General features: G+C 51.9%; 2 protein-coding genes across 3 annotated transcripts in view; one reads left to right on the plus strand and one right to left on the minus strand.

The window, feature by feature from the left end:
- WDR48 (WD repeat domain 48) overlaps nucleotides 1–13,397 on the plus strand; it is a 51,371-nt gene extending 37,974 nt beyond the window's left edge. Inside the window, exons 12-19 of the mRNA XM_004708569.4 lie at nucleotides 402–509; nucleotides 1,007–1,103; nucleotides 1,721–1,816; nucleotides 5,697–5,802; nucleotides 6,838–6,925; nucleotides 9,198–9,274; nucleotides 10,302–10,494; nucleotides 11,448–13,397. Of these exons, the coding sequence (XP_004708626.1) occupies nucleotides 402–509; nucleotides 1,007–1,103; nucleotides 1,721–1,816; nucleotides 5,697–5,802; nucleotides 6,838–6,925; nucleotides 9,198–9,274; nucleotides 10,302–10,494; nucleotides 11,448–11,543 (861 nt within the window). The 3' untranslated portion in view covers nucleotides 11,544–13,397. The remainder of the gene's footprint in view (nucleotides 1–401; nucleotides 510–1,006; nucleotides 1,104–1,720; nucleotides 1,817–5,696; nucleotides 5,803–6,837; nucleotides 6,926–9,197; nucleotides 9,275–10,301; nucleotides 10,495–11,447) is intronic.
- GORASP1 (golgi reassembly stacking protein 1) lies at nucleotides 13,343–23,161 on the minus strand. Of its 2 annotated transcripts, none has more exons than XM_004708677.2 (9): nucleotides 23,083–23,161; nucleotides 19,202–19,282; nucleotides 18,519–18,722; nucleotides 17,218–17,304; nucleotides 17,010–17,140; nucleotides 16,586–16,757; nucleotides 15,763–15,913; nucleotides 15,287–15,424; nucleotides 13,343–15,143 (listed from the first exon to the last, which is right to left on the minus strand). In XM_004708677.2, the coding sequence occupies exons 1-9, from the start codon at nucleotides 23,143–23,145 to the stop codon at nucleotides 14,887–14,889; spliced, it is 1,284 nt and encodes a 427-aa protein (XP_004708734.1). In that variant the 5' UTR covers nucleotides 23,146–23,161; the 3' UTR covers nucleotides 13,343–14,886. The 2 variants fall into 2 exon arrangements, with proteins under 2 accessions (XP_004708734.1, XP_045150996.1); XM_045295061.1 differs by having other exon boundaries at nucleotides 19,202–19,276; nucleotides 23,083–23,145.
- Between the last annotated feature and the right edge of the window lie 176 nt (nucleotides 23,162–23,337).

The following is a 23,337-nucleotide window of genomic DNA, read 5'->3' on the forward strand; positions in this document are numbered from 1 at the left end:
GTACTTTGACGGCAATAAGGTGGTTTTGTAAAAAAAAAAAAACATATTTATTTAAATACATAGCTTTGGGGGGGTGGAAATTATGGGTGTTTTTTGGTACCCCATCATAAGTATGGTGTGTTATATGTTAGCATCAGCAAAGCTAAGTTACCATTCCTGGAAAGGAGAGAAATGAGTATCTACCCCTGTCCCCTGTTTTGATTTTAAAAATTTGGTAGCAGATAATTTTTTTATTGTTAAATATTTTCCCCTAAATATTTTACCACCTCCCTCCCTTTGGGAACGTATTTGTATTCTCTTTAGACAAACAGTAAGACGTGCAACATGTGAATAGCATGGTCAAATGAAACCAGTTCACCACTTAGTATTATTAATCCCCTTACTTTATTCTTTGTGTGTAGGCATGTAAAGTTGAAGATCTGGGAAAAGTGGATTTTGAAGATGAAATTAAGAAAAGATTTAAAATGGTATATGTGCCAAATTGGTTCTCAGTAGACTTAAAAACAGGGGTAAGTTGCCAATTAATATCTGTTGTTTGAGATAGTTGAAACTTTCTAAATATAGCTCATAATTAAGTATTATTACAGAGCTCCCTTTTTGAAGTGTGAAAGAGAAACAAAATTAGGTTAGTACAAAGTACGGCTTATATGTCCTTGGTATTCAAGTAAACGAACTTGTAGACACATTGCGTCCCATGAAGAGCCGAGTGGTGCCATGGTTAAAGTGCTCAGCTGCAACCCTAACAGCCGGCTTTGAACGCCAAGGTGAAAGCTGGGGCAGTCTGCTTTTGAAAAGATTGACAGCCTTGGAAACCCAGTGGGGCAGTTCTACTCTGTACTACAAGGTCACTGTGAGTCAGAATTGACTTGAGGCACTCACTGGGTTGTTTGGGTGAATCACATGAAACACATTTTGGTTCCTGAATCTATGGCATAGCACTTTAGTCAGAGGAGAAGGTAGTCAAGTAAAATGCCACTCACAGATTTCCGCCCACCCCTTCGAACAGATGTTGACGATTACTCTGGATGAGAGTGACTGCTTTGCGGCTTGGGTGTCTGCAAAAGATGCTGGCTTCAGCAGCCCCGACGGGTCAGATCCAAAATGTATGTGCGAGCGTCTTCCGTCCGTCCGTCCTCCCTCTGAAAGAGAAGGTGCCCTTGGGCTGGCGTTCCATCACACACTTCATCTCTGTAATAGCTCTTGATCATCTGGTTCATTAGATTGTTAGTCTCCATTTTTAAAAATGTGATGCTTAAGAAATACTTTTGTATCCAAATATAGTCTATACTCTTTAAGGAATTTAATGCCTCTGTTTTTAAGAATGGTTATGTCTAAATAACCAAATAGAATAGCATCACAGCTTTATCCTAAAATAAAGCATTATCAGATGCTATAGTCTTGATTTAAACATCTCTGTCATTGAGTTAAGGAGTTCTCGTGGTTACAGTAGGTTAGGTGTTGGGCTGCTAACTGCAGGATTGATGGTTCAAGCCCATGAGCCCTGCCCCAGGAGAAAGATGAGGCTGTTTTCTCCCATTAGATTCAGCAGTCCCCGAAACCCTAGATAGGGTAGGTTGGGTCCAAATTGACACGATGGCAGTGATTGGACAGAGGGTGAAGAATTTAAATTATCATGGTCTGTAGAGTTTTTATTTCCCTCTTTTTAAGTTGAAACTAACATTTATTTCCATGTTTTTTTCTTTCAAATTATTGTTTGCAGTGAATTTAGGAGGACTTTTACTTCAGGCACTCTTAGAATACTGGCCAAGAACCCATGTGAGCCCAATGGAGGAAGAAGAAAATGAAGTCAACCATGGTGAGTATTTTTATGTCGAGGTCATTCCAAGTGACTCAGCAGTACAACAGTCTTACACTGCTATTTTAAGTGATATTCTAAACCTTTGCTACAGTATGATAAATTAGGATTCCATAAATTAAATTGGTGGTGATGCGCAATGTCAAAAAATTTCCATCCACATCCCAAAGTAAGAGTTCACCCAAGTCTTAAGTAAGAATGAGAGTCTGGGAACAGACTACCGTCTGGTGTGGCTTTAAATCATCAATGAGACCACTCAGAACTGACAGCATATGTTATATATGTTTAAAGACCTTTGTCTTTAAAAGTAGGCACTGGAGCAGACCAATTCCAAAGGTGTTTGAGTATCCATGGATTTCCTGAATTTTACCTAGAAAGCTTGCTTATTCAGTTGTGTGGGGAAAAAAACAAAAACGTTTGTATTGTTATGACAGGGCTTCAAAAAGTTTGTAGAAAACTCCATCGTCTTTTAATTCTGTTTCCATGAACTTTTGGAAACCCACTCATATACTTCATGTTGATCTGAAATGTTGATATCACCAGCATTCTGGTCCTCTCTAAATGTTTCCAAAAATCAAGTTCTAGTTCAGAAGTGACAAGTGTTAGGGTAACAATGTGTGAACAGTTATGCCGTGAGGACATTCAAAAGGTAAGTGTGCCACTGGAAGTGGTAGTAACCATGTCTCAGGGCAGCAGAGGGGAGAGCATGTTTTGAATTTATGGGTTTTAATCAGTTTGATAAAAACTTAAAACGAAACCCACTGCCACTGAATCCACTCTGACTCACAATGACCCCGTGAGTCAGAATCGGACTGCCCCGCTGGATTCCAACGACTGGGAAATGTGCCTCCTCTCCATCCCATAGAGGGACTGGCACGTTCCGACCACCGCTCCGTATATAGTCCACTGCACCACTGTGGCTCATTTGATTAAAGAAAGGGAAGGGGGTCGGGGAAAAACTCTTAGACATGCACAGCTCCCGTGTGGCTGAATGCAGTCTGGAGAATTACTGAGGACCATCTGCCCAGGGCTGCCTCTGCTGTAGACTCTGTGCTGACTACCAGGGGTGCATTCATGCTAAGAACTTCAGGTTCATCTGTAATAGCTTTAGAGGCTATGTCTCTCATGGGGATCACATGGTTCTCCGGAAGCCAGTTGTCATGGATTGAAAGGTATTCCCCCACAATATGCGTCAGCTTGACTGAGCCATGATTCTCAGTTATCTGACAGTTTAGTAGTGATGTGATCTGATGTCATCATCCTTCATTTATAGTAAAGTGTACATTCCGATATGAATGTGTCAGCAGCACACAAAGCCCTGGTGGCACTGTTAGGTGAGCTTTGGACCGCCAACCACAGGATCAGCAGTTCAAACCCACCAGCTGCTCCATGGGAGACAGGTGAGACAATGTGCTCCTGTCAGAGTGACCCTATAGGGTAATAGAACTGCCCCTGTGGACTTCAAAGACTCACTCTTTACAGAAGTAGAAAGCCTCATCTTTCTCCCCAGAGCAGCTGATGTCTTTGAACTGTTGACCTGGCATGTAGCAGCCCCACATGCAGCTCACTCCTGACACTACCAGGGCGCAGTGGCAGTGAGTTTGAATGTGCTCTGTTCCCATAGAGACTGACAGCCTCAAAGCTCCTGTGTAGCATCTGTTAAAGAGGATTAGGTTCTCTTAGTTATCTTGAGGAAGCAGGATTAGTATACAGCCCTAATCTGATGTGAGGGGTATTTCCTTAAAAGGAGAGAATGACCATGGAGTAGAGAGGGAAGGACCTTCGTGCCACCAAGGAAGAAGAGCCAGGAGCAGAGTGTGTTCTTTGGACCCAGAGTCCTTGTGCTGACACCACTGAGACAAAGACCTTTCTCCAGAGCCACCGTAGGAAAAGCCTGTACCTGTGGCTGGCATCCTGCACGTGGACTTCTAGCCTCCTGAGTGGTGAGAGAAAGGTCAGCTGGTTAGAGCCGCACAGTGCTGTTTCTGTGAGAGCAGCACTGGAGAACTGAGCCTCCAGAAAGACCAGCAGGGATCCCGCCCCAGGTGGGGTTTGTTGTTGGTTTTTTTTGTCTTGAATGTCAGCTAGTCCACATCTTTTCTGAATTGTACAGTGGGAAGCTAGCCAGAGAGCTGTAGTGGAAAGATCTCTCCACAGAAAGCCCAAAAAACATAGGGTATGGATTGAGCTCTGCCGCTTGTCGGCTGGGTAGCTGTGGGCAGATCATTTGCTTATTTAGGCCTACGTTCTCCATCTGTAGCACGAGCTTAGCATCTCTTCAGAGGCTCAGACAGACTAAGGATTAAGTAGTCAAAACACCGAGGCAGTCGCCACCCCATGGATCCATGCTTTAGGGAACGGAGGAACAAGTCACAGGCAACTGCAAATCATCCTTCAAACCAAGCTTCCAGGTCGGGGCAGTGCAGGGCCGAGTCTATCCACCACCCCAGCCAGAGCCCAGGCTCTGCGGGCCCAGCTGTCTGCTAACCTGCTGCACTTGCACCACACACGGTGTCCTCCAGGCCCACCCCCAACTCACACTTCCGAGTTGCGTCGGTTTTGCTGCTGAACAATTTGTTGAGCAAGTGGAGCATTCAGAGGCCCTTGGCCAGGGGCAGGAGGTTAAGAAAGATGGTGGGCCTGGACTGTGCCCTCTGGGGCGGAGACAGGTGTGCGGTGAGAGAATCCTGACTGCTGCCTGTGTGCTGAGGGAGCGAACAGCTGGTGGACCAACGGGAATCCCATCGTGTGGACCTGTGCTTGTGTGGCCCTGTGCTTGCAGCAAGAGATTAGAAATGAAATCTTCAAAGAACAATAAAATGAGACTGAAGGCCACTTTAAGAATTTTAGTTTTCGCCATTAGCTTCAGCTGCCATTAAACAAAGATATATTTTCTTACTTGAGAAATTCTTCTGGACTTGCTGTTTGTCTCTTCATTTCCCTGTACCACTGAAACAAGTACCACACAAGAGTGGCTTTCACGTCCGGGCATTCTTTCCCTCGCCGCTCCAAGAAATGTCTTCCCTTCATGCCAGGCTACAGGTCCAAATCCAGGTCCATCAGTGAGCCGCTCTCCTCCTTTCCAATACCTGCCACTGATCGTTGACTTGTAAGCACTTCTCACCTGGCGTCCACCCCTGTGTCTCTGCGTCTGTTCTGGTCTTTTTAGAATCAGAAGTGATTAGGCTTAGGCTCCACTCTACATTGGTATGACCTCTATAACACGGCAAAAGAAAACCCTGATTTCCAAATGGGATTAAATACAGAAATTAATTAGAGGGATTAGAATTCCAATGCAAGAGGAAGTTTCCACAAAAGTTTGTGGGAAATGAAATTAAAAGATAATGGGAAGAAAATAATTAATAATAAATTTAAATTATTTTTTCCCAAAAAAAAGATAATGGGATTTTTTCCCGTGAACTTTTGGAAGTCCCTTGGTGTATCCCTTAAACTGTTCTACCAAGGAAAGCAGATACTTCTTTCTGAACAGTCTAGACCAGGGGTTCTCAACCTTCCTAATGCCGAGGCGACCCCTGAATACAGTTCATGTTGTGGTGACGCCCCAGCCATAAAATTATTTTCATTGCTACCTCATAACTAATTTTGCTGCTGTTATGAATTGGGCGACCCCTGTGAAAGGGTCATTCGACCCCTACAAGGGTCGCGACCCACAGGTTGAGAACTGCTGGTCCAGATCCTCTTAAAGCTGTCATAAAGTCCTTGAAAACGTCCTCATTTCTCACAAAGTACATCAAGTTGCTATGTCTCTTTTTCTAGGAATTTAACTTGGGGTTGTTTGTTTAAATAGCCAGGGCTATTTCTGGCCCTGGCTATTTAAAATATGTGTAGAATCTGGATACTAACACCATTTTCTTCTTAGTAAATGGGGAGCAAGAGAACCGAGTGCAGAAGGGAAATGGATACTTTCAAGTGCCCCCACACACCCCCGTGATCTTTGGTGAAGCTGGAGGCCGCACACTGTTCAGGTACGGACCTCAAGGGCCGGGGCCCCCACTGAGAAAGGATTGATTCAAATAGATGTTGAAAGTTGTTTATTGTTCATTTCTAGGGCTGTCAGGGATCTGGAAGCTTCACAGCTTGATGAGCTAGTTAAGTGTCTGGTACCATTAGATGGCATTTGGATTGAGAGCGGGGCCTCCAGTGTTATAGTGAGGGTGATGGCGTACCTTGAGGCAGCTTCCCTGGTGGCTTCTGCAGGAAATCCTCACTTCCTGTCACTTTGCCCCATAACTACCCGGACTAGGGAACATGTGCTGTCACTGCAAGTCCTGCACAGAGGCGAGATCTGAGTAAAGCCAGGCGAGGGGGCTGCTAGGCCAGGCGGTCCTCCTGGGCTCAGCAGGGAAGGCTTGGACTGTCTTCATCTGAAAATGCCAGCCGGCCTTGGTAAAACCAGGAGGGAGACCTTACTAGAGCCCCCTCTGGGTTCCAACGAAAACAAGCAAACAAGCCTTGTCTTGCCTTTAAGCTTAAGACTCTTGTTCCCTTATGGTAGTTTCTGGAGAGTATGGTTACAGAATTATCCCTCGGCCACCCTCCCCCACCCCCTTTGCATGGGGAAGCCCCTGCCACCTGCATAGTAGCACCCCCAGCCCCTTTCTGAAGTACCGTATATACTCGATTATAAGCCGTACCAAGTATCAGCCAAGCTTGGCACCTAATTTTACCACAAAAACTGCATTAAAAATGTGCTGGAAAACTTGGCTTACACACGAGTATATATGGTATTTGCTTGTCACCCTGGTTTTCCTTCAGTGAGGCACCTGGGAGGAGGGTGGGGGCGCGCAATCCTAGCCTCAAAGGCTACAGGGCTGTTTCAGGGCCCAGGCTCCCTTGAGCTGGCTATACCTGGCTGGCTGCTGTCTACCTTCTGTGCTGTCAAGTGGGGGTGTCCTCCATGAGCTCTGCAAGGGCCCCTCCCGCCTCTAATGTTTGTTGACAGTGATTGTGCCGTCGGCCCTGCTGCTTGTGTCACTCAAGACTTGCTGGATTTTGTTTAGGCTGCTCTGCCGCGATTCCGGGGGCGAGACTGAGTCCATGCTTCTTAACGAGACGGTGCCACAATGGGTAATTGACATCACTGTGGATGTAAGTGGCCTCCACTCCCACTTTGCCTGTTTTTTCCAGATCATGAAGGAAATTAAGAACTGCCTTAGCCTGTATAGTCGTAACCGCTTAATAAAAGCTAGACTGCCAAGTCAAATCCTCATCTGCCTCCTTGTAGTTTCAAAGTTACAGAAAAAGTATTGATCATTATTTACAAAGCAATGATATCTTTATCAGTTTTTACTTATAAAAATAATATATGCTTCCTAGACAAAATTAATGAATGAGTAAAGCGAAACTCCCGTCTCTTCTGCAATCACTACTCTGTCCTCTCCCCACCTCCCACACTCATTAAAAGTTCAGCACATAGCCTTCAGGACTTTGCTCGGTGTGTTCACAAGCGTATATGATTTGTTCGCGGTTATGTATACTTCATTTTATTGCACGGAAACTCAAAGATACTATTCTGCAACTTGTTTTTTCCACTTAAGAACATATGTCTTGGGTATCTTTCCGTGTCTGCACATATGGATCATTCCTTTTTAATGACTGCATAGTATTACATTGTATACATGTACCATAATTTCTGAAACCAGTTCCCTATTAATGGACATTTATCTTGTCTCCAATGTTTTCTATTATAAACAATGATGCGGTGAACATCTTTGTACATATATCTTTGTGTACTTTTTAGGATAAATTCCTAGAAGTGGAATTGCTGGATCAAAGGGTATGCACATTTTACATGTTGACAGATACTGCCAAATTGTCCTCCAGGAAGGCTGTACCAGTTGGCACTCTCACCAGCAGTGTGTGAGTGCCCGTGACCCCACACCCTCACCACTGCTGGGTTCTTTTAATCTGTACTAAAATACAGGCAAATTTTATGTCACTGTTTTATAGGGTGGACTTTTTAAAAATTCCTAACGAGGTTAAGTACCTTTTCATATTGGCCATTTGTATTTCTTCTGCGAATGCCTGCTTGTAGTCTGTACTCATTTTTCCATTGGATTGTTTGTTTTTCTTACTGATTTGTGGGACATGTTTATAATGGGTATTAGCCCTTTGACTATTATCTGTGTCTCTGAATTGAATTTTACTTTGTTGATGGTGGCATTTGCCAGGCAAAAAGTTTCAGTTTTTATATAATCCTATTTCATGTTTGGTTTTGTATAGCTTCTAAGTTTCGTGTTTGACTTAGGTATTTCCCCCTCCAAAATAGCTAAAATGGTCTCCTATAATCTCTATTACTCTTACAGTCGTTTTTTTTTTAATTTCATGATCTTTATTAGAATTATCCTTCAGTTTGATGTGAGGTAGAGGTCACAGTTTTTCCTAGTGGATAGCCAGTGTCTGCATTCAGTCTGCTGTCTGACCTATTCTCAACCTCTTGTTTTGAATGCTGTCTTTATCCTATACACTGTACACGAGTCTTTCTGGACTCTCCTGTGCTGTTGACCTACTCTGTATATTCCTAAAGCCATATGAAAAGAGATTTAATCTCTAGAACCTTCAGAAAATGTGTTTTCTGCCCCAGATATACCTCCAAGAACGTATAGCCAGTGTGACAGCTGATGGATATTCTGTGGTCTCCTGTATATCCGAGTGCTTTATAAATAAATCACTACTTTTTTGGAGTGCAAAACTCAACTGGGGGTGCATTTCCAACGATAGGCCTGTGACTTATTCCTGAGAGGAGACAGTCAGGCAGGATATGACATTATCCGTGAGACTGGGAAGGGATTCATACCCAGAGGAACAAGGACCAGTTAATGCCATCCTTCAACTAAGGATGTGGTTTACTTCATGGTCAATGTCTAGGTGGCTGACTGAAGTTTCCACTCTTGCTTCAAACTGTAGCCCTTGCTCTGGTGTCAGGCTGACAGGCCTCATGGTGTAGCGTGTATAGCTTTGCTCAAGGGGAATGCTGTGGGTTTCTATCAAGAAATTTTTTTGTTTGGGACTTTAGCTATCAGCCCGGATATTTTAATGTAGAACTGAGATTTTTGGCTTGTATGGCTTAAAGAATTAAAATAAAGTTTGTTCCCCCTTAATACCTTGTACTGTGATTTGAAGAGAGCCATGCTGCTCTTATTGCTACTAGCTTTACACACAGCATTTGTACATCTTCAACAAAACCAAATGCTCATATTTTCTCAACATTTTTCTCTGATTTGATAGTTTATTGTATTTCATAGACAGTCACATTCAATTGTACCCAGAAAACTTCTTTTGTACATCGTGTTTTCATATTGATATTATTTTAACTAATCAACTAATAGGAACTATACCTTTTTAACTTCTAATATTTCAGAAAAATATGCCCAAATTCAACAAAATTCCTTTCTACCTCCAACCTCACGCATCTTCGGGAGCAAAAACCTTGAAAAAGTAAGTAAATGAACTATCACGTGTTCCTTGGTCTGATTAGTTGCCGGAGAAAATTCTTATTCCTTACGATTGCTATTACAACAGAAAAAGGCAAGTACTAGATGGAAGACAGCAATCTTGAAAGTGTCACCACTGATGAAGTGTACTGTTGTGGTAGACTACGAATAATTAGAGATCCGTCGGATGTGGATTTTTGTCTCCTGCCATACATTCTCTGTGTAACTGCTTCTATGGAGACTTGGGTCTGAGGATGAAGGCAAGAAACAGATGTTTGACTATAGCTCTCCAGGCTGTGAGCTGACTGTGTAGAGGATGTGAGAACATGCCTAGGACATGGGGAATGAGGGAGGAACCCAGGGCGCTGGAGCACAGACCAGACGGGGAAGGATATCATAGCAGTAAGTCAGGAAAGGGGGCCAGTGGATTAGAATCCTAAACACCAGAATAGGTTGATCCGATGAGTAAGGAAACCAGAGAAGAGTCTAGAAACAGGATGCTGAACTGTGAACAGTAGGTCTGTGAGTAAAATCATTCAACTCACTTTACGCCTTTTGTTATGCAAAATAGTGTAAGATTAATGAATCCCATTGACCCATTAAACCGCATCACTAATTGTCAACTCGTGGTTAATGTTGCTTCATCTTGCCACGAGCGTGCGCACACTGATTACTTGAAAGCGGCTCAGTCCTTCAACTAGATGTAATGGCTGAAGTTGAATAGGCTTTTCGAGAGTTTGAGTCTGAGCTGGTTGGCTTGACCGTTACAGGTCTAGACTGTGGAGGTGTCGGCTCAGAGGTGCTCTTGGGCGGCCAGAGCACTGGGCCCTGGGAAAGCACCGAGCCGCCTTCTCAGGGGGCCCAATTCCTGCCTTTCAGTGGGTGTTTAGTTTGCTTAAGCTCTGGAAAGGTGTTTAAAGGAAATCAAGCAGATTTGTCTTCATATAATGCTAACAGCGCAGAAAAACTGCATGCATGCGCTGTTACTGAGTGATCTCCCTGACATCACAGTCCACTCCTGCTTGTTACAGAGATCGACTCTCTGCCAGCGACATGCTCCAAGTCCGCAAAGTGATGGAGCATGTGTATGAGAAAATCATCAACCTGGATAACGAGTCTCAAACCACTAGCTCTTCTAATAACGAGAAGCCGGGAGAACAGGAAAAAGAGGAGGATATCGCTGTGCTGGCTGAGGAGAAAATTGAACTTTTGTGCCAGGACCAGGTGAGTGGATGTGATGCTCACAGTCCCATCTGTTTCAGTGCGGGTGTTCACAGGTAGGTGTGCATAAGCCAGGTGTTTGTCATTCCCAGATCTACCACCTTCGAGATGCCTGCTTTTAGAGAGGCCCTAAGTTAGGGCCCCAAGTCTCTCACTGCACTCTGAGGACCATTGTGGAGACTAGCACCCCCTAGAGCTTCAATGGAAGGAACCCTGGTGAGGTGTCAGGTAACGCTGCAAGGTTAGCATTCAGGACCCCCAGGCGGAAGAGGGTCTCTGAGACAGGATCTAGACAGCATCGACTATGGCAGTCGGGGAGAGCTGCTTCCAGATACAGAGATTTAAACAATGTGGATTGGCTGGATGCCATTTTCTTGTTTGATTGGGACTGGGCGATGGATGGCAGGACTGGGAAGTGTCCCCTGCAGAGCGGTGTGGTGGCCTTCTGCAGGGTGTCTGTTGACTGTGGTTGAACACTTGACGCTGCCCGTGTTTTCTAAGAGGGGAATGAAGCTTCTGGTAGGGCTTTCACTTGGTAGGCTTTCCTGTTCCTGTTATTCCAGTTTGCCCCGTTTTTAAAAAGTTCCGATCAGAATGGTTGCCGTTTCCCTTCCCCGGCCCTGAGTGAACCAGGTCAAAGCCCTGGTCTCAGCCAGTCGAGAAATGCGATGGATAGGTCGTGATTGGCATGGCAGTATCCGTCATGGTTGTTTAAGGGTCTGGCTGGAGAAATGACAGCTTCAATTACGCTGTGCTCAAAGCACTCCTCTGGAGGGCCGACTGAAGGGTGGCCTGGCTGTCCCATGGGGCCACAGCTCCTCCTGCATGCGTGGAAGCAGGGTCAGTGAGGACAGGCTGCCAGGAGGGAGGGGAGGAAATCGGCCGGATCCCCCCAGGGAGAAGCCCTGAATTCGTTGTATAGAGGCTTCAAAAATGTTTTCTTTCTCGCTGTTCAGGTTTTAGATCCCAATATGGACCTCCGCACCGTGAAGCACTTCATATGGAAGAGCGGAGGTGACCTCACCCTCCATTACCGCCAGAAGTCAACGTGAAGGGCTACAGACACTCCTGGGTATTCGTGTACTGACCCTTCTCTGTGGCCCCGAGAGTAGTCCTAGGAAGCCCACTGAGCCCCCTCAGGAGCAAGACTTCTCATGGACCAGGAGTATCTTGCCACGGAAGTGACTAATTGAGATGTAAAATAGGCACCAGTCTCCTTGTGTAGATTAAACTGTCCCCAGGGAGGCAGACACCGGCGAGAAGAGGACCCCCTCCCGTAGACGTACATGGCTCACAAGATACACAGAGGACTGATGGCACAGGCCAGTGCAGCCTGCTGCCTCCTGGTGTTTCCAAGGACCTCGTCTGTCTGCCAGCACGTGATGAAGACACACTGGTCGGCCACCTCTCTGTCACTGTGTTTCAAACATACTCCCAACCCACGTGCTCTGTAGCTTTTCTAAGAGGACATTCCATTCACGCAGTACCGATGAAGGCTTTTTTTCCAAGTTTGTCATAAAAAAAATAGTTCTCACCGTGGAAAAGTTATTTTAATGGGAATTTGCTGCTGCACAATTTGAGAGCCAGCCCATTTCATAATAAATGGTTAATATTGGGCTTGTTTTTAATACCGCATCTCAGATATGTTCTTGTAGGAAGCGCTGTTGAGATTCCAGGGGCTGGATCACGGCAGGTTGCTTGCCCCACCGACTGGCCAGCACAGCGTTCCCACACTCTGGGCCGTGAGACAGCCCCGGGGAAGCACGGCGGCCTCACTCCTGCAGTTCCCAGCTTCGTGCTCCCTGATGCCTGATCCAGGGAGCAGCCTACACTGTCGGGACTTCAGACCACGATGATATTTTCATTTCCTTTGAATGCTACTTAAAAATTATGGTGTCTGGGTAAAGAGCTCTCACAGTGACTTGATTTGATACTCATACCCCAGAAGTGTACATGTTTGTTTTTCCAGAGTTTTATATGCAGGTTTTTGTTGTTGTACCTGTGTCCAGAGCTGCTTTTCACGGTTCTTTCTAACAATCTGAAGCTTTCAGAGTCATTTGGATCTTGTACATAATGTAGCTAATTGGGGATAAACACTTTAACTCTTGGCAGAAAAACTACTTTGGATTCTCCCCGAGGTCATTTGTATTCGGAATAAATGGTCCACTCCCAAAAACCGCGGTCAGACAAGCCTCCTATTCGAAGCCAGAAGCACAAGTGCCTTCAGAGGGCAGTTTTCTCCGGTCCAATCCCCTCCCCAGCTTGTGTGCGGCCTGTCCCCACAACAGCAGGGGCCAGGGAGGGCTTTTTTTTTTCTACGTTGCCACAGGTCCAGCTGGGGACAGCTGATGGGCCCCTGACCCAGGTATTCCTGGTCAAGACATCCTGATCCACACAGGGTTCCCTCACTGCTGGTCAGCTTTCTTGGGAAGTAAGTAGGCCCCCGAGCTTTGAAGCAGTGAGCAGAGGCGGGGTCCTGTTTCCAGGGAGCGGCCGTGGCCTTTCTCCCTCCAGCAGAGAGCAGCCCACTTTTTTAACAGGTTCTTTCTACCTATCTGTTGGATACCACCGTGCACTTTGGGTGCGCATTTTTTAGCAATAGTTACAGATTAATGGCGGAACGAACAAACGCAGCTCCCTTACCAGCCCTTCCTTGTTTGCATGAGGGGCCCGTGAGGTAGAGGAGTGGGCTCAACTGGAGAGGTGCACTCTGCCGAGCCTCACGGAGCAGCCACATTCCCCGTCATCGATTGGACACCCCACCCCACCCCAGCATGGTTCTACACACACACACACCCTTTTGATCAAACCAGTAATGCAATTTCCAGAAAATGTCAGTCTGCAATGCGAAAAGGGTGGGGGAAATCTGTATTCACAGTTGTATAGAATAAAGGCTTTAGACATCACTCATAGACATTTTTTTTCCTCCATTTGTCATTCTCCTTCATAGCGATTACAGACCTAAGAGGCCTCGGCCGGTTTTGAGCTGACCCTGGAAGTCCACATTATCTCCAATCCTGGGGGTGGGGGGGGCACGAACCCAAAAGCCGCAGGAGAGGGCAGCACTTGGAAAGGAAGCTGGCTCCTGGGGGGAGGGGGGGTGGCCCTGTTCTCTCTAGGAGATTCCTGCAGATCGGCGCTGCTGGGCCCCAGACAGGCTGGGAGCCAGACTCCAGCAGTGGGCTGCGGCCACAATGGCTTCACTGTTGTGCAGCCCTATCGGCTGCCCTAGGGGACTGGACATGGGCTGGTTCTGAATGCAGCCATGGTGCTTAAAGCTTGAGGTGCTGGCTAATTGGGAGCCCTCCCTCCAAATCCTTGGCCTGTGCTCTCCAGGGTGCACTGTGGTCAGGATACAGATGGGCCCCAGTCCTGTGCACCTGGGTTTCCTGGGGGGTACAGACACAACCTGAAGGTGGGACTTCCAACTGGACAGGCATGGGGGGAGGAATGGGCGGAAGTCCCTCAGCCCGGGGCAGCAGAGGACTGGGTCGTGCCGTGGAGCAGACTGAGTTCTTTGGCAAGGCCACCCAGGGCACGTGGGGATGAGGTAGGGTAACAGGCCCCTCCCCCTTCCATTGGAGAAGCAGAGGGGCCCGCCTCCACTCGTGCCCTCATCCAGGCCTCAGCGTCCTTCCTGGGTGGAGCTGTGTGAAGAGATCCAGTTTGCCTAAGTTGACTGTGAATGAATATGGGATTTTCCTGCATCGGGGCTGCATCGTCCCTTCTGTAGAAGTCCCTGTGCAGATCCAGGAGCTGACAGTGGTCCCACCAGGTGCACCTGAACCTTGGCTGAAGAGCCAGGATTCACACCTCGGGGGGGAGGTGGCCTCTGCCCTCCATCCAGGTCTGCCATAAACTGGCCAGCCAGGGACAGAGGGGCACAGGGGCATGTGCCCAACAGGAGTGCACTGAGTCGGTGCACAGGGCTTGGGAGCTCTCTCCACCACAGCCAGAGGCTGGCTGCCATGAGACTCAAGATGCCCGCCCTCCCCACCCGCAGCCCTGCTCAGGCTCCCTGCCATCTTCACATGAGGTCGTGCCTGAGCCTTGCCGCCTCCTGGGCTCTCAAATGTCCAAAGCACGAGCAAGCGCTGGACTTGGGAGGTACGTGGCCCAAAGGTGCCCCTTGCCCCCCAAAGTCCATCACTACCGGCCCAGGCTCCACCCCACCCCCAAGCAGTGGACCCCTTCCAGCTGCCACAGCAGTTCCTGCACAACACACATTTAATCTGCTCCCTGCACTCTGCCACACCAAGACCTGACGCCCTCAGACATGGGTACTCGTCTGTCCCTAAAGCAGATACACCTGGAGATCACAAGCAGGGGGGTCTGCTCAGCAGCTGCGCAACGCCAGCAGCTGAAAGCTCCACGCAGCTGGGGTGCTATCAGGCGTTACTCTGGGGCAGAGGTCTGGGCCTGACTGGCTGGCCCCTCCGTCTCCATTCCCAAATCTGAGGGCTCTGTGCTCTCCTCCGGCTCCTCTTCGGCCTGAGCTTCAAGTAGCTCTGCAGAAAGCCCATCTTCGGGAGAAGCTGTGGAGGTGAGGCTATCGGGGAGGGTCAGCTGGGGCAGGTGGTCCAGCTGGGCCTGGGCACCCGGGCTGTCTGCGAAGGAAACTTCAAACTCGGACCCGGACCACGTGGTTTCACCTGAAACACAGAGGCTGGGGCTGAGGAGGCCTGCAGGCCCCTGGGGCTGGCAGCAGACAGGGTGGCCCAGTGCCCAAATGCACGATCCAGAAGCCAACCCATCTCGGGTGAGCCATTGGAGCAGCCTCCAGCCAGCCACTCACCGCCCCGCTCCTGAGACCCACTGCTGGAGCCCGCGTCCTCTGGCCCCGAGGCGGGGGCGGCTGTGGATGGGGCTGTGCTGGGCCAGAGACCCGTGTTGCTGTTGTCCAAGAGGGAGATGCCGGACACGTCCTGGAAGCCTGTGGGGAGGCATAGCCCAAGCCCCTGACTGCCAGCCAGCTGTGACCCGGGCCCCCCACCACGTTGCTTCCACATCTGGCACCTACCCGGCCCCAGAGAAACTCCCCTGCCTGTTTCTAAAAGACCCCGGGGTGGGGCACACTGGGAGTAGCACAAGGCTGGTGGGCCCAGACCCTGCCCTGCCCCCTCTCCCCACTCTACCATGCGACCTAGGAGGACCGGAGTGCGTCACCTGCCGAGATGGTGGCACCAGTGAGAATGGGTCAGCCGGTCCTGAGGGCAGCCCATGCCTGCCTAGCCCTGAGCGAGGGTCCACTTCCCTAGGGCCTGCCAGTACCTGGGTCCATAACTCGCTGCAGGGGTGGCGGGGGCTGAAGGAGGGTCTCTGTGGCACACAGGAGTCCCTCCAGGTCTGGGGCCGTCTGGCTGGGGCTCCCAGGCTCGGGGTGCAATGCCTCCGAGAGGGAGTCAGGTGCCTGCAGCAGAGCCTGGCAGAGTCAGATAGGGGCTGTCAGGGCAGTGGCGGGGGTCGGGGGTGACAGGTTATACAGCTCAGCCTCCACACACCAGCCTGTCCCTGCTTCATGAACACTGTCCTTCCTGCAGGAAGGGGAGCGCTGCTCAGATCCGTCCCTCCCCTGCCAGGGACTGTGAAGCAGGCCAGAGCCACGTGGTCTGATCCTGCCTTCAGTGTCCACACCAGAGGGGCACTGTGCACTCTCCTGATGAGAAGCCCCGCCTGGCCCTAGCATGTTCCCGCTGCTGCCTGGGCCCCCATCAGTGACCCCGGGTTCAGCGGTGCCTGGAGTGCAATCCTTGCATCCCCTGGGCTCAGTCCTAGCGGGCAGCCCAGCACTGCCCTGCAGACCTGGGCAAAGAGCCACTGCACCAGAGCACAGTTGAACCAGCCTCCCTGTGGGGCACAAGGTGAGGCGAGGCCCAGCAGCCCATCCCTGAGGCTCCACTGCAGAGGCAAAGACCCAGGGGAAAGTGAGCCCAGCGTGGCCCACCTACTCCCACAAGGTCTTCGAAGCAGAGGCAATCTCTGCCCACTGGACGTTCTGCCCACAGGACACTCCTCCCTCCCTCCCAGCTACCAGAAAGACAGACAGACAGGCACACATACATACACACACACATACACACACCTACCCACCTACCTCTATGTAGTCTCCCTGGCTGGAGTTCATCTCCACATCAGGAGAAGCCAGGCAGCCAGAGAAGTCCGTGGGGGCAGGTCTGGACTGTGCAGGACCACATGGCTGCCTGGGGTGGCCGGGGGGCTGGATGGGGATCCGGTGCAGATATCCATAGCCAATGCCACACCCAAGACTGCGGAGGGTCAGAGACACCAAATCCAAGGGCATGGGCCCACAGCCCTCCCTATCCCTGCCCCCTCTGTCCAGTGGCAGCAAGGAGGAGCTGCAAGAGTACCCCCTAGGCCAACGGCCAGCCTCAAGTCCCCTGGACCTCGGTCCCAGCCCTCCACCTCTGCCACAGGACTTTGGTAGTCCATGCCACCACTGGTCAGTTCCACCCCTGGCCCCTGACCCAGTCCTGCAGCCCTCTGACCCCTGGAAGTACCTGCCCTCTCCACCCCAGGCTGCGTTGGGAGTCACAGTCACCTCCCGGCAGAAGTCCAACTCCGAGTTATACACCATCAGCTTCAAGGGCCTCCCCTCGTGGGCCTCGATGAGTGTAAAGAAGTCTTCAGACTGTGGGGAACACAGAGCCTGAGTTCCACTTTTGGGGCAGAACTTTCCATACCCCATCTGGGGGGCCCCCTGCTCACCTCCTGGAGGATCTGGTCAGAGCCAACCACATAGTCTGTGTAGGGGCGCAGGCCCGCAAGTGCGGCGGGTGATGATGGTTCCACGTCCTGGGGTAAGAATCATGTCAGGCTCCTGGGGCTGGGCGGGGAGTTGCTTCCCCAGGCAACGAGGAGGACTCCCAGCCCCTTCCTCCATCACCCACTCCCACATCCAGTGGGGTCTGTGGGGTACCAGTGCCCAAGATCTGGTACCTCAACTCTTAGATAATCTCTGGCAACTCTCACACAACAACTGGGCCTTTGGAACTTAACCATGCCAGTTAGTGAGGTGGGGAGTGGGGTGCACTCTCCAGGTCTCATCACCCTCCTGTCACCAGGTTCTGAGACTGGGCACCATCGACAAGTGTGGAAGCAAGACACGTGCGTGCCAGCAGCACCTAGCAATGGAGTACCTGAGGCTCGCCGGGAGAGAGGGCAAAGGGGCAGTGGGTTAAGCACTGGACTGCTGGCCCGTGGATGGAGCCCACCAGCTGAGTGGGCTGTCAGCCCTCATAAAGACGTAAAGATTCACAGCCTTGGAAATCCATGGGATCACTATGAGTCCGAATAGACCGGAGGGCTGGGGGTTTGCATACAAACATACACACACGTGTTATGCGCGTGTATATGCACACACACACACACACACACAAAAAAAAGGCCTCCGGAAATGTTATAGAAAAATTCTACCATCTTTTAATTCCATCTTCCGTGAATTTTTTTAAACCCCTGCACATGTACACCCAATATGTACAAAGACGCTTTGAAAAGTTTGTGGAAAAAATGGTATTAAAAGGTAATAGAATTTTTCCATGAACTATTTAAGCCTTCATATGTATATATACATGTATATCTAGACAGACATTCATATATAGAGAGAGAGAGAGAAATAGTAGCTGCCTCCGGAGCGCCCGTGTGTCCAACCCTTCCTGTAGCTGATCCCCACGCCACCTTCGACAATAAGAAACCAAGCTAGGAAAAGGGCAAGGGGCCGTCCAACGTCAAAGGCTAACAAGAGGCCGCGCACTGTTCCAGTGGTCAGGAATGGTCGTGACCTGTGAAGACGCAGTTCGGAAACACTAGCCCCGCCCTCACAAAGCCCTCAGCGAACCAGGCCCCTGGTCCTCCCAGGCCCCGCCCCTCTCCCACACCCACCAATAGGATGCTAGCCCACCTCCAGGGCGGCCTGCACGCCCCGCCCACCTCCTAAGCGCCTCTGGTGCAGCCGGCCTCCTTCCACCCACACACCTGGCCCTCAGGCTGCCCCCTGGCGCCACACTCACCAGCACGTGCCACACCTGCTCGCTGGCCCTGCGGAAGCTGCAGAAGCGCACGCTGGCGCCTAGCAGGCCCTGGCCGCCCCACATATTGCTGGGCACCACCTCGACCTCGCGCACCCGCATGGTCTTCATGTTGAACACCTCCAGCTTCACGGGCTTCTCCACATTGGCCTTCAGCAGCGCCTTGAGCGTGTCGTTCTCCTTGTTCTGCCACGTTGGGGGGGCGGGGGAGGGGGGAAGGGCAGTGGGGCTCACTCCCAGTTCCCACCAGGCCTGAACGACCTCTCAGACAGGTCTAGGCCTGCGATGGGGGCAAGGGCCTTGGTGGCCAGCAGCCACTGAGTCTGGCCCTGCGGGCACCCCCCACCCAACAGCCAAGTCCAGCACCATCACGCACTGCTCAACCTTCCCGAGTCTCCTGAGTCTTCGAGAGAAAACACACTGCCGCAAATAAAAAGCCTTTGGGGTCCCATCCCTCCGGGCACCCCTGGAGGAGACACTGTAGGCCTCGTGGCCCTGCCAAGAGTCCATCTACCCTCAGCCCACCCACCCCACCCACCCCACCCACCCACGCCAGACAAGGACTGAGCTCCAGGTAAGTCAGCCCTAAGTACAGCCCTGGGAGGAGGTTGAGAGAGGTTTGGTCAGCTGAGGGTGGCTGGCAGGTGGCGGGGGTTGGCACTCACCAGCCTTGAGTGTCCGATGGTGATGATGAAGTCAAAGTAGGGCTCCAGGCCTGCCTGCTGGGCGGGGGAGTTCTCCTGCACCTGGCACACAGGAGGTCCCAGTCACTGCTCAGACCGGTCAGTGCCCCTGCCCTGGTCCCTCACCATGGCCCGATCTCCACGCGGGCACATGCCTGGCATGACCCTCCTGGGGAGGCCACACCAGGCAGAGCCGCAGGGCACTGGCAGTGGCACTGTTGGGGTCCGCTCCAGCTCCCCTGGCCGCCTTCCTGGACATGAGTTTTTTTTCTTAGGAATTGGCTCTTCCCTGCGCACGAACCACACAAGCTTCCAGGGATGCCCCACAGGAAACTCTAGGCAGCTCTGGGCGATATGGGGAGCAGAGGGCTGGGCTGGGGCCAGCAGGAAGCCTGGAAGGTTTGGCTGTGAACAGGGAAGGAGAGAGGGTCCCGGCATGCAGTGGAAGTAGGCAGGCCCGGGCGTGGAGCCAGGGAAGGCAACATTCAGCCATATCCTGGAGGGCCTCAGGCAGGAGTGACAGGACCTCAAGGTCCGACCACTGCCCACATCCCAAACAAACCTCCCCTCCCAGGCCGATGGGCACCCTCCCTGGCCTTCCCGGAAATCCTGAGCACACACTGTCTCTCAAGTGGCCACCATCAGGCCTTGCAAGATGGGCGGAAAGCCATCTCCAATCCCCACTGACAATGCTTGCCTTCAAGAGCCACCGACCCTACAGGACAGAGTAGAACGGTCCCTGTGGGGTTCCGAGGCTGTCAATCTTTATGAATGCAGACTGCCTCATCTTTCTGGCAGGGAGCAGCTGACGGGGGTTGCAATGTACACTTCTGGTGAGCAGCCGCAAGCTTTCATTGCTATGCCACCAGCGCTCATTTCCTGAACGGCTGAGGTCTCTATCCCAGGGTCCAGGGCCCTGAAGGAGGGCCCCATGCCCTCAGGCCTTTGGCTGTGGGCATCGTAGGACAGGCATCAGCGAGGACCCAGCAAGGGGCCTTGGGTTCAGGTGGCCCCTGGAGAAAGCTCAGCTCTCCTTTGGCCTCAGGGGGTTAAGATGGGGGGAGGGGGGGGCGCAGTACTTCTGCAAGCCCACCAGCCTCTCCAGGCTGAGGTTCCCCCAAGTGATGGAGGCCGGTCTGAGAATAGGCCTGTGGAGCCTTCAGGCCACAATCACTGACCACTGGAAAGAAGACTCACTCCTGTGGGATTACCAGTTGAATGGCCCCCCATGCCAACACACACACACACACACACACACCCCGAAGCAGCAAAGGTTTCCAGTGAATGCAAGGCCAGCAAGAACGGCTTGGTGCCGGAGCCAAGGTGCAGCCAGTACCCCAAAGGAGCCCCAACCCAGCTTCCGTCCCTCCAGACACGCTGGGGTGGAGTTTCTCTTTTAAAGGACAGTTAATCAGGGCTAGCTTGTGTGTGTTGGGGAAGAAGGGTACTTCTCTCTGATGCCACCTACCTCCCTGGGGAGAGGCCCCTGCTTGCTCCAGAGAATGGGGCTAGCCCTCTAGCCTCCTGGCCTAATGTCACACTGCTGTCCTTAATGAAGACCAAGGGACTCAGACCGCCACCAGCCCACCAGCACCTCCACCCCTCACCTCCCGAGGCCTTCTCTGCCTGCCTCAGCTGGGCTGCCCACTCCCTGAGCCTCGCCATCACCCACTGGGCTCCACAGTTGGAACCAGACATGCCTCGACCCATCCTACTCTCATACCCATAACTACCACCTCCCTCCCTTGCATGCTCTCCCTCCCTCCATCTGGGGTCCCCATCACCCCCAACCCTGCAGCCCCAGACCTTGTGCCTCTTCCAACACACTACCCCTCCTGATCACTCTGCAGGGCATGCATGTCATTAACAATGGCAGCAGCCAGCACCTAAAGAGGGCTGGGGGGTGTCAGGGTGTCTGCTTTCCTTCTCAATTAATTCTTTTAACAATGCCAATTTAAAGCCGAGGAGCCATAATGGGATTTCAGGATTACAGTAATCGGACCCCAGGAATGTCAACCCAGAGCCCAGCTCCGAACCCCTGCCCCCTAACAGCTGTTCCCTTGTGAAGCCTCTGCAATTCTAAATCCTCAGGGTGAAGTCTCCTGGCACGTAATGGAAATATCAATATTTATAGCATGAAGTACACTGATTCAGTTATACACACACATACACACACACACACACACGTGGGTCAATGTCTCATTCACTTAAACCCTCCAACATCTCAGAATAAAATGGGGACAAGGTGTGACGTCCTACCCGAGCGGCCCCATCCTTTGTGCCTCTCCTCCTCACACTGCCCAAACCAGTCTCACCTCCTTGCTCACCTGCAGACACACCAAGCAGCCTTCTCAGAACCTCTACACTGGCTAGTCCCACTACCAGGAACATGCTCCCCGCAGACATCTGTATGCACCAGCCGCTCGGTCCTTCCTTCTGACGCCTATGAGGAACGTCTACTGGACCAGTCCTTTCCTGATCGGGGGATGGAAAAGCACCTCGTGCTCCTCACAGTTTATCCCTGGCTTTATTTTTCTTTCATGCCGGGATCACGACCCACCCATCACACTAGACCCTGGTGGTATAATGCCTACGTGCTCGGATAACCAAAAGATAGGAAGTCGGAGCCCACCCAGCAGCTGCTCAGTGGGAGAACAGCCCTGGCCACCTGCTCCTCGAAGGGTGACCTAGGAAACCCTCCGGGGCAGCTCTACTCTGTCCTAGAGGGCGTCCCTGAGTGGGAATTTACTCCGTGGCACATACCAACTATGTGTTTATGTTTCTTCTCTCCCTGCCTAATGTCCAAAGGGAAGTCCATGGAGTCCTCCGAACCTGCTGCCACACAATGTGGGCTGGAGAATCTTTGCTTTTGCCCAATGCCCATCTGGAATCCCCACTGTCCCTTCCCATCAGGACGCCCAAGCCACGCCTACCAGCACCTACCCTCTGGCCGATAATAGTCCCAATTCCTTTGCTTCCCATCAGACCTGTTGGACAACCTCTGGGGTAGGATACGAATGCCCGCTGTTAATGCTCAGAGCCTTGCCTTCATGGCCACCAGAGAAAGCCCACGGGCAGGCATAAATCCCAGCGACCCTGGGGTCCTCTAAATCAACCCACCTTCCTGGTATTAACAGAGCCTCCCTTCACAACAGGTGCCACACTGGCCATCTTACCTGCCTACACCCATCCTTGCATCTATGGCTTTTCACTAGGGAAAGGGGGTCCTTCCCACGGAGGCCCTCTATCTGTCCCGAGACGTCATTCCTTCCTTCCCAGCCAGACTCCTACGGCCTCCTGCATTTTTCCCCTGGGCTGATCGCATCAGATCTCCTAGTGTGACATCGAAAAGACATTCTCCCTCCAGCCTTGGCTAACTTCCCAAGGTCTCCCTCACTCAGGAGGGCCTCCCTCCGCTGCAAACGCGCTCCGCTCAGCTTCCACGACATTCCACCGGCTCCCCCCGCCCCGTCTTCCCCTTCCCGGGCTGCTCCGCCCGGTCCCCGGCGTTCAGACTCTCGCCGCGCGAGGCCTAGCAGGGCGCGCGGCACCCAGCAAGCGATCCTAAAGGCATCCCGAGCGCATCAAGGGGTCCCGACTGGGGCACACCCCTCCTTCTCCGGGCAGCGTGCCAGTCCGGCGGGGCCCGGCCAGGAAGCGCCCTTGCTTCCTGCACAGTTGGCACTCGGGGCGGCCGCTCGGCTCGGCCGCGGCCGCACACGGGCCGGGAGCCAGGCGTCCAGCGAAGCCGCCTCGCCCGGGCGGCTCCTCCGGGAAGAGGGCACCGCCTGCCACCCGGAACCCTGGCGCCGCTTGGAGTCCCCACCCGCGGGCGCCCATCCAAGGTCGCCGTCGCCACTCACCCCATGCAGGTGGAAGCCCTCGTCGCCGCCCGCAGGCTGCTCGGCGCTGGCACCCAGGCCCATGGCCGCGGCTCGGCTCGGGCGCCCGCGTCCCCCGGGGCGGCTGGGACCCCGCAGGCCTCGGCGCCGACTGCGCGGACTGGCGCTCTCTGGGTTTGATTACCAGCGCCTGGTCACGTGGCTCCCGCGCTACGCCCGCCTCCGACGCCACCACCTAGCAACCAGGCGGCTGCGCCGTTTCCAAGGACGCGCGCG

Source organism: Echinops telfairi, unplaced genomic scaffold, assembly GCF_000313985.2.
Source record: "Echinops telfairi isolate 266 unplaced genomic scaffold, ASM31398v2 ScPeMD7_4225;HRSCAF=4972, whole genome shotgun sequence".
In the NCBI taxonomy this organism is placed as follows: domain Eukaryota; kingdom Metazoa; phylum Chordata; class Mammalia; order Afrosoricida; family Tenrecidae; genus Echinops; species Echinops telfairi.

What these genes read in the sequence shown, in the direction of transcription:
- GORASP1 (XM_004708677.2), bottom strand. Translation starts at nt 23,145, where the DNA reads ATGGGCCTGGGTGCCAGCGCCGAGCAGCCTGCGGGCGGCGACGAGGGC. An exon ending in AGCAGGTGTGGCACGTGCTG is followed by an intron (nt 17,305 to 18,518) that starts GTGAGTGTGGCG and finishes TTCTTACCCCAG; the next exon opens with GACGTGGAACCATCATCACC. An exon ending in CTGACCAGATCCTCCAGGAG is followed by an intron (nt 17,141 to 17,217) that starts GTGAGCAGGGGG and finishes TGTTCCCCACAG; the next exon opens with TCTGAAGACTTCTTTACACT.